The 15,805-nt window shown below is 43.6% G+C and overlaps 1 protein-coding gene across 6 annotated transcripts in view; it reads right to left on the reverse strand.

Moving 5' to 3' along the window:
* The window catches only part of LOC122943027 (activating transcription factor 7-interacting protein 1-like), a 100,117-nt gene that overhangs the window by 65,638 nt on the left and 18,674 nt on the right, over positions 1-15,805 (reverse strand). For 2 of the 6 annotated variants that reach the window (XM_044300399.1, XM_044300396.1), the window contains 2 exons: positions 3,429-4,822; positions 2,058-2,150 (listed from right to left, as the gene is read on the reverse strand). In XM_044300399.1, the coding sequence (XP_044156334.1) occupies positions 2,058-2,150; positions 3,429-4,815 (1,480 nt within the window). In that variant the 5' untranslated portion in view covers positions 4,816-4,822. Of the gene's footprint in view, positions 1-2,057; positions 2,151-3,428; positions 4,823-10,758; positions 10,778-10,901; positions 10,981-11,674; positions 11,803-15,805 lie in introns of those variants that run through there. The other 4 variants (XM_044300401.1, XM_044300397.1, XM_044300398.1 and 1 more) reach the window with 4 other exon arrangements.

Consider the following 15,805-nt stretch of genomic DNA (forward strand, 5'->3'; position numbering starts at 1 on the left):
ATTTGAGATCTTTGGTTCCAACCACCATGTCTTTGTGCAACGCAGAAAATGTGAAAGGATGGACTCTACATGCCTGGTTCCCACCGTGAAGCATGGAGGGGGTGTGATGGTGTGGGGGTGCTTTGCTCGTGACACTGTTGGGGATTTATTCAAAATTGAAGGCATACTAAACCAGCCTGGCTACCACAGCATCTTGCAGCGGCATGCTATTCCATCCGGTTTGCGTTTAGTTGGACCATCATTTATTTTTCAACAGGACAATGACCCCAAACACACCTCCAGGCTGTGTAAGGGCTATTTGCCCTTTTTGATGGGGTGCTGCGCCAGATGACCTAGCCTCCACAGTCACCGGACCTGAACCCAATCAAGATGGTTTGGGGTGAGCTGGACCGCAGAGTGAAGGCAAAAGGGCCAACAAGTGCTAAGCATCTCTGGGAACTCCTTCAAGACTGTTGGAAGACCATTTCAGGTGACTACCTCTTGAAGCTCATTAAGAGAATGCCAAGAGTGTGCAAAGCAGTAATCAAAGCAAAAGGTGGCTACTTTGAAGAACCTAGAATATGACATTTTCAGTTGTTTCACACTTTTTTGTTATGTATATAATTCCACATGTGTTAATTCATAGTTTTGATGCCTTCAGTGTGAATCTACAATTATACAATGAATCTACCTCAATAAAGAAAACTCTTTGAATGAGAAGGTGTGTCCAAACTTTTAATCTGTACTATATATACACACACATAGCAAGAAAATAGCGGCACTCAAATACTTTTCCACTCATAGCTTTAAAAATCACAGCAGATGCGGGTCACTGCACAGAAACACAAGGCAACAGCAGTTTTGCACTAAACAGTGCTTTGTCAAGCCTCCCGGGACGTGGTAGGGGGACGTAGTAAATACCTCACTCACTCCACCATGTCACAGACAGGTGAGACAATCACATCTCCATATGTCTAATACATATTAATTCAATAGTAAAAACAACAATCATATAAAGACAGCCAGGTTATCAATGATAAGAAGTGAGGTATTTACTACGCCCCCTACCAAGTCACGGGAGGCTTGACAAAGCGCTGTTTAGAGTGAAACGGCTGTTGCCTTGTGTTTCTGTGCAGTGACTCGCATCTGCTTGTGATTTTACCCGGAATAAAGCTAGGAGTGGAAAAGTATTTGGCGAGTGCCGCTATTTGCTTGCTCTCTTTTTTTGAAATTTTAATAATATGCTTTAATAGGGAAAAGTGTTTCTTTGTTCTAAAAAACACTGGGGTAGTGACAAGAGGCGGCTGGACGCCTCTATATGTTACACACAGACATGGAGCGAAAAATCTACTTAAATATGCATCTAACACAGGAAGATTCACATCAAAATCAATAGCAGAAATTGACCCCCATGCCTGGACCTGGCTTAAGAGGAAAAAGATCCAGAGTACAATTGCCATTAATTCAGCATCTCAGTCCATAATTTTGAAAGCCTTATCTGTACAACACTGCTGCAATGCTTTGAGTCTCAAATTTCCGAAATAGTCAAGAAATATTAGAGGACAGCAGTCCTGAAAATGTTGTCCAGCCCCATGAAATTCCTTACCAACAGCTTACAATATTAGGAGTAATACATACTTTACCAATCCCCTCGCCCGTGCTTCCAGGTCCGCCACGATGTGAGACCATTGCATCCAAACCAGGCCGATCAGTGGCAGCACTTGTCACAAGTTGAGTTGCTGGAGCCTGGTAAACAGACTGGCAGGAGACCAGGATGCTTTGGAATGGGCGTAGAAAGGGACTGGTAAAGTGGGTTCTTTTATTAGTTTTTGGCAGTGTAAGACGTTGGTAAAAATTTATCAGGCCTGGACAACTAGCTTCTAAAGGTTTCTTTAGAGAAAAGCGGAGCAAAAATAAGTCAGTATTGGACTTTTGGGACTTTCTAGTATTCGAGTTACTAGTTGTCCTACAGAATCTTCACCTGAGGCAGTGATAAGGTTTTTAGCATATACAACTAATTCAATTTAAAAACCATCCTTGTTTTCTAGATGTCTTTTACAGTAATGATCTTTTCTTACTTTTCTCCGCTTGTGGTTGTTCTTTATTCTCTGGCTCTTTCTGTTCATTGTTAGGTCTTTCCTCTGTCTCTTCAATAACTTCTTTCACATCATCTGCAGGAAGAAGAGGCGACTTAAAATGTTATTTAACCCAACGATTATTGTGCATTGTGATTGTTACTCGCTTTTTAACATTCATACAGAGGAGGCTCGTTTTGTGTAGTCCAGTATAAGCACATGCCTTCTTACACTGCTCCATCAGCTGTTTGCTGTTGTGAATAATGTAGCAGACACCACTATTCAGTAAAAGCAAACCAAAGACCTAGACAAAATCTATTAAATACATTAAGATCGGACAACACAAATGGTTTTGTGAAAGTAGTGTGGTGGCGTTACCCATAGTAACCGAGGCTGCTACTTTCATTTTCCATTCTAAAAAATAGAAGTTATAATGTAATAGGTTGCTATGGTATTGATTGGTACCTGTGAACAAGGCAGACAAAGCAGAGCTGGAGAGGGTTCAGAGGAGGGGAACTAAAGTAATAACTGGAATGGGTGGACTACAGTACCCAGAAGGATCAAAATTGGGGTTATTCAGTTTAGAAAAAAAGATGACGAGGGGAGATCTTATAACTATGTATAAATCAGGGGTCTCTTTCATCATCTATTTATCCCCAGGACTGTGACAAGTGGACATCCTCTGCGTCTGGAGGAAAGGTTTGTACACAAACATAGAAGAGGATTCTTTACGGTAAGAGCAGTGAGACTATGGAACTCTCTGCCTGAGCAGGTGGTGATGGTGCGTTCACTAAAGGGGCCTGGATGTATTTCTGGAGTGTAATAATATTACAGGTTAAAGTTATTAGATTTCTGGAGAAGAGTCGTTAATCAAGGGAGTTATTACAATTGTAGTCATGAGGAAAATTGGCTTCTAAGTTAGAGGTTTTTTTCCTTCCTCTGGCTCAACTTGCAGGATAACAGGCTCAACTGGATGGACAGATGCCTTTTTTCGGCCTTATATACTATGTTACAAGGCTTCCTATAGTAGTTTACTATCCTAGAATTAAAAGGCTCGGGTACAGCACCAACGAAATGATAAAAATGTTAGATATTTGAAAAAAGCTGTTAAGCCGAAAGGCGTCACATGTGTCTGTATTCTGCTTATGGCATTAAAAAGAAGCTTTATTAGCATCAAAAAGTGAGTGCTGATCCAATAGTAAATTAAAGGGTTTTCTCACTTCAGCAAATGGCATTTATCAGGTATTAAGACAGCAAAGGAGGCAATATGGACAATCACAGTACCTTAGGAAGAACCTTGCATTATCTGTCTACATGATAATGCCGTTTACTGAAGTGAGACAACCCCTTTAAGGTTACAATTCAGAAAGTCACCTTGATCAGTTAACGCGTTTCCTTTCAGTGGTGTGCTCTCACCACAGGGTTCTTCTTCATCTGAAAGCACTAAAAACGCTTCACTTGGCAAAGTCTCATTTGTATCGTTCTTAGTTGGAGAAACTGCAATGTTTTCACTTTTTTCTTCTTCTTTATTAGGAACAGTTGCAAAATCTTCTTTTTCATCGGAAACACACTGAAGTTCATCTTCCACTGGTGCGAGCTTTTCAAGAATGGGAATAATCTCATCAGTTTCCATTTCATCAGTTTTTTCTAAAACAGAGCCAGTCTCTATTTCTGACAGAGATTTATCAATTGGAGCTTCTGCAGGTAAAGAAATATTTTGCTCTAGATTTTTCAAGTTATGGTCAACCTCCATGCTGCTTGATATAGCCTCATCCCCAATATCTTGTTGCTCTCCCTCGGTCTCTGAAATTTCCTTATTAGCCTGTGAAGGGGATCCATTTTCAGACACACTGATATCTGGTAAAACATTAGCATCATGCGACTCATTTACAGGCTCGGTTCTCTCCTGCTCTTCAGTATGGTTTTCAGTTTCCTCTACATTCTGTATTTCACTGTGTAGGTCCTCATTGCTGGCTTCAATTCCCTGCTCCTCAGATATATCATCTTTTTCTCCAACAGCAACAGAATCTACAGGCTCTGGATCAACAGGCTCTTTTATAATAGTACTGTCTTCCATTTCACTATCTGCATTAGCAGTAGGATCCTCTGAAATAACATCCATATCTTCATTTTCCAATTTTTGGACAATGGAATCCTCTACAGGATTTTCATCTTCCAACTTACTTTCCTCCTCTAAAATGCTGCAACTTTCCACCTCATTGGGAATGTTTGACTGGGTTTGTTTCTGTGAAAATTCAGGCTCACAAGCGAGATCCTCCAGAAACAGTCCACTTGAATCACTTTGTTCTACGCTTCCATGAGGAACCACTTCATCATCTTGTTCAGTTGAGCAGGCTTGAACAGCAGCCTCAGTAGGCTCAATTTTACTACTATCGTCTTGACATACAGTACTTTCATTAAGTTCAAGATCAAGTGTCATCCTTAAGTCACTGGCTTTGTCAACATGTTTAAAACCTTCTTCTAGGTCACACAGTTTCACAACTGGAACCTTGTGAGGATCAATGTTCAGATCTAGAATGCCATTTAGATTCTGTGTGTCCTCCATGGGTTCTTTATCATTGTTTGTATAATTCATATCTAAATCACCATTTTCATGGATTCCATTAACCAGCTTCATCTCTGTAGGTTTAAGCAGGTCTTCTTTAGCTTTGTGTACAGCTTCTAACTGTTGGCGGTCACTTGCTTTCATTGTTTTGCGAGCTTTAAAGACTTTCTTCTGTGGTTCTTTTGCTGTTTCCATCTCAAACCTTTAAAAAAAGAATTAGACAGTTTACATAACCCACAAACAAAAAACACTTTACAAAGGCAGTTTACACACACAAGTCCCACTGTCCAATAAGTATAGTCATACATTTTCAAGTGGAATAGCAGAGGAATGGCATAACAGGGAAAGGATGATCCAGCATTACATGGGAAATACAAGTATTTACTATGTCAGGAAAGCGCAGAGGTTCTCTTTCAATGCAATCTGCAGGCAGCATGTTATAGGGGGAAAAGATTCAGCAATTTATACCTTTATATCTCTGAATTTAAGACTGTATCATACAGCTCTCTCTGTATACACACTTAGGGCTCGTTCACACATCCGCAAAACGCAGAAACCGGCAATGTGCGTTCCGCATTTTGCGGACCGCACATTGCCGGCACTAATAGAATATGCCTATTCTTGTCCACAATTGTGGACAAGAATAGGACATTTTCTATTTTTTTCGGGAACAGAATTGCGGACCCGGTAGTGCGGGTTCGTAATTCCGTATCCGGGCAGCACATCGTGCTGCCCCATAGAAGTGAATGGGTCCACAATTCCGTTCCACAAAATGCGGGACGAAATTGTGGACGTGTGAATGGACCCTTATACAGAGAATGCTATCAATCATTGATACACCTCCCACGTGTACAACTGAAGTCAGAAAGATCAGACATTTAAATGTATAAATTAGAAGATTTAGAGGCTCTTTTCCCAAAAAGATATACATCAATCTGCTCAGCAAAAAATAAATAAAAAAATTGCAATCTTTCTAGAAACAATATTACATTACAGAAATGTCAGGCTACTTTCACACTTGCGTTTGATCGGATCCGCTCTGAACGGATCCGATCATATTAATGCAGACGGAGGCTCCGTTCAGTACGGATCCGTCTGCATTAATAACTTAGAAAAATTTCTAAGTGCGAAAGTAGCCTGAGCGGATCCGTTCAGACTTTCAATGTAAAGTCAATGGGGGACGGATCCGCTTGAAGATTGAGCCATATGGTGTCATCTTCAAGCGGATCTGTTCCCATTGACTTACATTGTAAGCCTGGACGGATCCGCACGCCTCCGCACGGCCAGGCGGACAGCTGAACGCCGCCAGACTGATGCAGTCTGAGCGGATCCGCATCCATTCAAACTGCATCAGGGCTGGACGGAAGCGTTCTGCTCCGCTCGTGAGCTCCTTCAAACGGAGCTCACGAGCGGACAGCAGAACGCTAGTGTGAAAGTAGCCTCACTATTACCAACTACTAAAGTGTGACCCCCTGTGAAACATTGAGGGGTTGTGTCTGGCAAGGCAGGTATTTTCCTCCCAGCATGTGCGGCTAGGCTGGATTTCAGCCAGGTGAGGTCAAATACTGGACAGGAGTTTAAGTGCCGGTCCGGGTTTTGGCAGCAACCGGCTGTCCTGAAATAGGAAGCTGGGCTCAGCATAGATCTCGGTTTTTGGGATCTGAGGCTTTGTGCCGTGATGGAGGGGCTGAAAGCCGCATGCTGGGGAAACAGGCCCCCCAAAGCCTGCTGTGGACTACTGGAGGCAGAACTGCCAGCAAGGAGACTTGTGTTATATGAACTTTCCATTGTGAGTGAATGAACACCAAGACTGCAAAGTTACATACCGTTTTGTGCCATTGCCTCAAGTGTGAATAAACACTGACGTTTTGAATTAAGAACATGTATCTTGCCTCTGTACTGCGCCCGCTTACCCCATCTACCAGAGCGAAACCCCACACCCCAATGAAGCCTTTAGCATGCTTTGCCAACCATAAAGGTACGTTCACTCTGAGGTTTGCAGAAATCCATGCACATTCTCATGCTCCTATAAAAACTTAGCTCTAAATGGAAAACCAGTGTTTTTGTACAAGGGCGGCAGCTTGGAGCCATTTACATCCCCTTGGGCACCTTATTTTTATGACTGACAGGTTAGTAATAGCGTATTTTTAGCAAAATGAGCCTACAGATTACATTTATAAGACCACATTAGGAATGGTTAAAGCTCCCTGAACATAAAAAATATGGTTATCTGGAGGGGGTGAAACCTGGTGACAGAATCCCTTTAATATGAAGAAATTGAAAATGGTTTCTTCTCTCAAGGCCTTTAAGAAAACATTTTTTTACGGGTAGAGGAAAGAAACTATTGAATGCCCTATCCCAAGAGGCAATAGGAGCAAATACGACTTTATAACAAATGTCATGGTGGGTTATAAACACATCTAGCAATGAAGGATGCAGAATTGATCGAGAAAGATGGACCATTGGTAGAAAATAAGCCAACCACCAGGTGGTGTACATTCAAGCAAAAGTGTCTAGCTTGAAGCTTGTACTACCATTATCCACACAGATCGGTCCGCAACCCCATTCAAGTCAACGGATACGCAAATTGCGGATGACATACGGAATGGTATCTGTATATTATATGTTTTTTGCGGATCCATTTTCATATTATTTAAGGCCTTACTTCTTTCCCCCCCCCCTCTTTTTCCTTCCTTTTTTTGCGGACCATAAAAAAAAAAACGGAAGACATACGGAACAAAACGGAAGTCATTCGGACACACGGTTCCGTTATTTTCAGACCGCAAAACGGAAAGGATTACACATGGTTGTGGGAATGTACCCTAAAAGATTTTCTGTACGATTCTGATACAAACAATTGCAAGTTAACAGATGCTCCCTGCCAATCCAGGATCCACAGAAACAGTCAAGTATTTTTAAACTGCAATAACTTGATAAAGGTTTCCTTCTAATAAAAAAAAAAAAAAAAAAAAATATTATATATATATATATATATATATATATATATATATATATATATATATATATATATATATATATATATATATATATATATATATATATATATATATATTAGAGTTGTTGCGATACCAATTTTTTGATTCGGTTTCGATACCATGAAAAAGTATTGCGATACTCGATACCATTCGATACCACGCGAAAAAAATAAACAAAAAAAGCCACGTGCATTCCTCATTTTTAAAAATGGCGAATCGCGCAGTTTTTATTTTATTTTTTCTGTTCCGGCATTCACCACCTAGATTTTTTTTTATATATTTTAATAGTTTGGACTTTTCTGACGTGGCGATGTAATATGTTTATTATTTAAATATTTTATATGTGAAATTGGGAAAAGGGGGTGATTTATACTTCATATTTTAGTGTTTTTTGTTTGTTTTTTTTACACTTTTTATTTAATGACTATTTTCCCCTTAGGGGCTAGAACCTGGGATCTTTCATCCCTTTTCCTATTCAGCCTGATAGATCTCTATTAGGGTGAATAGGACTCCACACTGTCCCTGCTGCTCTGTGCACACAGCATCAGGGATGTTACCATGGCAACCAGGGCTTCTGTAGCGTCCTGGCTGCCATGGTAACCGATCGGAGCCCCAGGCTTACACAGCTGGGGCTCCGATCAGAAGCTGCCACTGCACCACCAATGAGGGGGGGGGGGGAAGAGGTCCCTGTGGCCACTGCCACCAATGATTTTAATACTGGGGGGTTGAGAGGGGCCGGCACACTGTGCCACCAATGATTTTAATGGGATGGGTGGGTTGAGGGGGGGGGGGGGCAATGATAACTACCTCTTTATACAGGAGGCGGGTACTGGCAGATCAGCGGCAGTTAACTGCCGCTGATCGCAGCTCCCTGTCAGGGGCAGGGTGCCGGCAATGCGATTCTGCTGCCGGCACCCGCCTCCTGTATGTGTTAAAGACTGACTACTGTATATGAGTCCAGACTTTCACTATCAGGCCACACAGAGCGGCGCCCAGCAATGTCCCAGCACTCACCATTAGTCCTGGGCGCCGCTCCGTTCGCCTGCAGTGCTCCATTACTGTCTCCTCTCCTGCTCCACATGCTGCTGATTACTATCGGAGCGATGGGAGGAGACATCAGATTCACTAGTGGGCGTTCCTTCTCCCTGGCTGTAGCGCTGTCCAATCGCAGCGCAGGGAGAAGGAACGCCTACTAGTGAAGCTGATGTCTCCTCCCATCGCTCCGATAGTAATCAGCAGCATGTGGAGCAGGAGAGGAGACAGTAATGGGGCACTGCAGGCGAACGGAGCGGCGCCCAGGACTAATGGTGAGTGCTGGGGCATCGCTGGGCGCAGCTCTGTGTTGAAATAATCCTATCATTGGTGGCGCAGTGCGCCCGCCCCTCTCTTCTCATTGCCGGCGCCGCCCCTCCTCCGCCCCTCGCTTCTCATTGCCGGCGCTGCCCCTCCTCCGCCCCTCGCTTCTCATTGCCGGCGCTGCCCCTCCTCCGCCCCTCGCTTCTCATTGCCGGCGCTGCCCCTCCTCCGCCCCTCTCTTCTCATTGCCGGCGCCGCCCCTCCTCCGCCCCTCGCTTCTCATTGCCGGCGCTGCCCCTCCTCCGCCCCTCGCTTCTCATTGCCGGCGCTGCCCCTCCTCCGCCCCTCGCTTCTCATTGCCGGCGCTGCCCCTCCTCCGCCCCTCGCTTCTCATTGCCGGCGCTGCCCCTCCTCCGCCCCTCGCTTCTCATTGCCGCCCCTCCTCCGCCCCTCGCTTCTCATTGGTGGCAGCGGCAGCAGCAGCACAGGGGGAGGGAGGACAGCTTCCTTCTCCCCGTGCTGCTGAGAGAGAACATGAGCGCGCCGATAGCAGCGCGCTCATGTTCAGAGATACTAGACTGCGCAGAAGCGCAGCCCAGTATCGAAAAAACGGAAATCCCGGTATCGTATCGATACCGGGACAAAAGTATCGATTGGGTATCGAAATTTCGATACCCGCAACAACCCTAATATATATATATATATATATATATATATATATATATATATATATATATATATATAATATATATATATATATATATATATATATATATATATATACACACACACACACACATACACCATGCCTTCCAAATATTGTGAAGAAGCCCACTTTCATATCACATACAGGTGATCTACTCTTCTATAGGTCTTTATTTAAATCAAAAGGTGGATAGTGTAGAGGTAGAAATGTGATGGGGACAATATTCCTTAATATCAGGAGAGGACAATCTTCACTCCTTAGGGCTGTGCTCTAATCCTGCTTTTGGGCCAAACAGATATCTGGTCGAGGTGAAAGAGGCCTAAGCAGTTATGACTATTCAGATCTAGTTCACATCCATTAGCACATTTCACAAAACACACACACACACACACCCATTCAATTCTGCCTATTATCCTGCAAAAGGCAAGTCACCCTCACAAGGTAGAAGCAAATTTTCCTCATGTTAGGGAATACAATTCTTAACAGACTCAAAATCTGGAAATCAGAATAAATCACCTCCAGAAACCTAATAGCTAGAACCTGCTGAAAGTGGAGACGTTATTTTCCCACAGCATAAACAACTGAAGATCATGTATGGTTTACAAAACAGCCTAAAAAGCAAAAGGCTTGAAAATTCCTCCAAGTCAATGGTTAGATTCGCCATATGAACTTGTGTGCCAGTTAGCATAAGAAAACAAAAATTTGGAGTATGACGTTTAAATGTGTAGGAGGGGTCATCATAATTAAGTACTTGTGGGGCTTGGCCTTTTTAGATGCTTGAGAACCAGGTCCTTCACACAGTCTCAGGCCTAATGCTCAACAGTCAAGAAAATAGAATACCGTACTAGGATTTTCATAAATCCATTTTTAGGAGAATTTTCGTTTAAATTATGTGTATTTGTTCAGAGTCCTGCAATAAAACAATTTCTGGGCCGTCCTCTAACTTTTCCAGCCATTTGCTCTAACTTGTGGTATTATGGGAAAAAAGTGTTTATTCTGCGCTTGAGATTTTAGCAGGAAGGGCCCGTCGTAATCCAACAGAAAACAGCAACATGCATACAAGTTAGTACTGCATATGGCTCACGGCTTTAGGTTTGATTCACTACAAGCACTGATGTACTCCCACGTGTATAAGTGTACCTTTAAGGCCTTATTATTTGCAATGAATAAAACCCATAGACAGGAGACTGCACAATTCCTTCAACATTTCCGTTCCTTGAAGGAATAAAAAAAAAAAGCACAGGATTAAAATGTGGCTTCAAAAGTATATAAAAAAAGCATACCAGAAAGGGAGCCCCCTGCAGCCATGGTGCCGTCAAAGATCAGCTCTCCCGGCAAATAACCACACCAGCCCTGTCTGATGTCAATTGAATGAGTGTACAATTTGCATAGAAGCGACCATTGGTGTTCATGCCTCTCATTATGCAGGCCAATCAGGAGAAGCAGGAGCAGCTGACTGCACAGAGAAGGAGGGGAAGGAGAAGTCTGCCTAGTAACAGCAAGACTGGGAAAAATATCTCATGTCCTGAGATCCGACCAGATCGTGGCATAACCTAGTGAATCAGATACAATAAATGCTGCACATTTTCATGTGGTTTAATAGCTTTTATCCACATAAAAGGGTTAAATGCCTTTAAGTAATTACCCTTTATTGTACACAATTCAGTGTCAGAAAACAGACATCCACAGATCCCTAGGCCGACTACTGTATGCCCATTAGACACTCAGACGTTGTCAGGACACTATACAGCACTGCTGAAGTTCCAGTTGTAATAATGAGGAGCAGTAAAGCAATGCTCCTGCACCAAATGAATACTGGAGCCTAGGAGATGGTGCCTGGCATCACCAGGGTGATCAAGATCAACAGATATGTCTGTGGTACTGAGCCTTCTACTTGTGTAGCCAGAAGAAATGGATACCCGCGTCCCTCCACTCTGTTCCGGCTCCGTGACTCTGGCTTCACCTAACTTTCGGTCTGTTAAAGGGGTTCTCCGGCCCCTACTGGGAAATTGTCCCTGAAAACCTGCGGAGGTAAGGTTATTATACCCATACTTACCCTCTGCAGCATAGGCCTTCCTTCGAGCCTCTTCACGGTCACGTGACCGCTCCAAACGCGGTTTCCAGGCTTCCGGTCCAGCGTCATCTTCTTTACCTCCCTGAGGCAGGGGACGGCACGTCATCACTGACGTCACCGCTTCCTGCCAGCCTTCCTTGGTCCCGTCGCTTGCACACAACTGCGCATGCGCCGGGACCACCAGCCCTTTTTTCAGCGTAGGCACAGGCTTGTATGTAAAACCTGTATCGACTCATACAGCGCATTGCAAGCGCTGTGCATGAATGACAGCATAGCGATCAGCCACAGAGGCTGATCACTTTCTCATATACTGCTAAGAGGATAGCCTCCTGCTATGTACTTATAGCAGAAGGCCCAGGTTCCTGTAAGTCTGTTTTAATAACTACTTACGTTCCTCATAAGACAATCATTCTGGAGAATCTACTCTTAAAAAGGGGTTGTGCAGCGGTTCTGCTCACCTTTGCTCAGGATAGGCCACAATACAGGGGCGGACATACCGCCTGTGCAGCCAATTCGGGGCCCAGTGCAGGAAGGGACCCCTTCTTACTGGCGGCAGAGGGAGATGAGCGCTTCCATTGTGGAAGCGCTCATCTCTATATTCATCTGTATCTCCGTCCTTAGGACGGAGATACAGATGGACGCTGCCACGGGGCAGCGGAGACGTGTCTCCCTTCCCCAGTCCTCTCATAGGCTACAGGCACGAGCCGTACACTGCCGGACACAGGCCGGAAGAGGCCTGCATCGCATTGCTGAAAGCGGCAAGGAGGCAAGTTTGTGAGTTTTTTTTATTTTATTTACACTTTGCTAGGGGCCCTATCTAGCACGCATGGGGGCATCTACTGGGGACCCTAGCTTATGTACTGGCACACATGGGGGCCCTATTTTAAATTCTGATACACATGCGGGGAACTATGGAAGGGGGGGGGGGGGGGAGTACTATTGGGGCCCTAGTTTATATACTGGCACACATGGGGCACTATCTTCTATACTGGAACACATCGGGGGCACTATGGGGACCCCATCATATATTGGCACACATAGGGGGCACTATGGAGGGGGAGGAGCACTATGGGGGCCCTATCTTATATGCTAGCACACATGGGGGGCACTATGGAGAAGAGGGGAGCATTATGGGGGCATCTACTGGTGACCCTATATTGTATACTAGCACACGTTTTGGGGGCATTTTATACTGTCCCATTGTCAGGGACCATAGGGACAAGGGGAGGTGCATGATATAGAAGTATTTTATGCTGGTGCAAATTATAGAGCGCTATGGGGACCTTGGCTCAACTGGGGGCACTAAGAGGGTTTTTGGGGCACACAGTAGGGAGCATTGGCACACATTATGAGGACATTGGCTCTACAGGGGGCACTAAGAGGAGGTATTTTTTTCATACTGTACTGCCACACAACAGGGCATTTTTATGTACTGGCGCACATTATAAGGGGGCATTTTGCTACTGTTACACATTATAAAGAGAATTATTACTACCAGGGGCATTATGGTGGGCTTTATTACAGTTGAGGGACTATGAGGACCTTGAATACTATTATGAGCACTGTGGGAGCATTATTACTTCTGGGACACAGTGGGGACATTATTACTATAGGGGCACTATTACTACTACGTGTTGTCTAGTAGATAATTATTTCTTTTGGTGGAACTTTGGAGAACACTTACTTTGGTGGGCACCCTGGCACGGTATCAGCTTAGCACAATTATTTTTGGGGAACATTATGTTTACACTATTAGTGTCATGGACACTGTTTCCTGGGCGCAGTTATTTTTTAGGACACTGTGTACAAATAATTATTGAAGGGGAATTATTGAATAATTATCTGTGTGTAACTAATATATGGAACACAGCAGGCACTATATTATAGGTGGCATGATGGGGTGTTCAGAAGGTGGGAGGATGATGGAAAACTAGTAAACTAAGATGTTTGTCTGTCAAACTCTGCAGAGAGAAGAGATGGCTGAAATAAATCATCATGGTGGTCTGGTCTCAATGGCGAAGATAAATAAAGAGAAAAGAAAAACGTCTACATCAGAGGAGAGATCACTGGATGTAAGAGGTATGTGGACCTGTATTAGGCTACCTTCACATCTGAGTCAGTGGTTCTGGCAGGCTCTCCCAGCAGAGAACAGCCTGCCGGAATGCTCCAGCACTGCTGAATGCAGACAGAATGCCCACCGGCCCCATTAACTATAATGGGGTCTAGCAGAGATCCGGTCACAATCTGGCAAAAATGCAGAGAATCAGCGGGACAAAAATCACTGCAAGCCTGAGGTTGTGTCCTTTGCTGGAGCGTAGTGCTGCAGGTGTGAAAGTTGCCTTACCCTGTATGTTTTGTATTTCTATAAGTAATGTTTGGACGGAATTGGTTATGTTGAGAATTTGGTGGCACATTCTTTGCACAGGGGCCTCTGCTGTCTGTGTCTGCCCCTGCCACAATATCTGATTTGTGGGGGATTGACATCCAGTACCCCCTTCCAATCAGCTTTTTGAAAAGGAGGCGGGGCTCAAGGCTAGTGCTGCTTCCTCTTAAATACACTATACGTTGTCTGCTTTGCATCGGTTGCATAGTTTAATTACAAATACTCACTCCATTTAATTGTAATTACACTGCACCGCCGAAACTTCAGAGAGGACAGGCAGCGGGAAGAAGAGGAAGTAGCTCTTGCCGCCTCCCATTTAAACACTGTCAATATACAATGACTGCACAACTCCTTTAAGACTATGTAGTGTCACGCCTCTATTATTCCTTCTAGAAGTTTATGAATTAATTGCCAGCAGCAGGTTTTATTTCTGCAGGACAGGTCATAGTTTTCACTGGAACCATTTTGAGGGACATAAGACTTTTGATGTATTCCATTTTTTGAGAAGCAGGCAAATGAAAAAATCAATTCTAATATATTTTTTTAATTCACTGTGTAGGATAAATAACATTATACATTTATGTTTAACTACTTTTGCACAATAAAATGTTTTTTATTTTTCCATCAAATGAGCTACATGAAGGGCTTTAAAAAAAATAAAAAATATATGAGATAGTTTATATTGGTAGCATCTTGAGGAACATATGAGTTTTTGGTCCCTTTTTGCTCTGGTCTTTGGAGGCAAGCACAATACAACTGCAATTCAGTTTTTTTTCCTTTTAGACCACTTACTTCGCTTCATAAATAAAATTGCAGAATGGATTGGACCCAGAAATACAGTCGTGTGAATGGACCCTAAGCCTTTGCAAAGAGAAAACAAATAGCAATTAGACTTACCGGTAATTCGGTTTCCAGAGAGTCCCTCATGACAGCACAACATGGAGGATGTTCCACTTTAACCTTCTTAGGACAGGAAGCAGAGAGGTTAAAAAGGTCCCTCCCACCTCCACCCACCAGTGTTTTTCCAGATCACTACACCAGGATGGATGCAACCGATCTATTAAAATCTTTAGAAAATCTTATATACCATATTTAGATAGTAGTTAGTAAGGGAGGGAATGTACGTGTGCCGTCATGAGGGACTCTCTGGAAACCGAATTACCGGTAAGTCTAATTCCTATTTTCCAGTTCATCCCTCATGACGGCACAACATGGAGACGTACCAAATTATAATTTGAAAGGGGGGGGGGGGGGACCAAGTCTAAGGACGACATCTCAGATATTTTTCGATAGATAAAATTAGCATTCCATGGAATCAGTAATAACCCCGAGACAGATTTTTTTTGTTGTTGTTGCCAGAAACTAATCTTGATGACAGAACTTGTGAACCCAGTCGTAATTCTGAAATGCCACCTATCTGCATCCTTGATCAACAGATCTACCTCTGTTTATAGACTTAAATACTTAAAGGGAACCTATAACCTTCAAAAACCATGCCAAGCCGCCAGCAGCATGTTTCCGACAAAAAATTTCTTCCTGAAGGCCGATGCAGCCAAATCTCAGAAAATTTTCTTTTATCCCCTGTCGGCGCGCTTCTCTAATCATGCTTAAAGTCAAGGGGGCAACGGCCTCCTTGCTTCAAGTCAAGATAACCACGCCCCCTTCGCTGTGACTGACAGCGCTTATGCAGAGAGTTCGGCAAAGTCAGCCGAACTGCCAGTCACAGCGAA

Source organism: Bufo gargarizans, chromosome 7 (genome assembly GCF_014858855.1).
Source record: "Bufo gargarizans isolate SCDJY-AF-19 chromosome 7, ASM1485885v1, whole genome shotgun sequence".
Taxonomy (NCBI): Eukaryota; Metazoa; Chordata; class Amphibia; order Anura; family Bufonidae; genus Bufo; species Bufo gargarizans.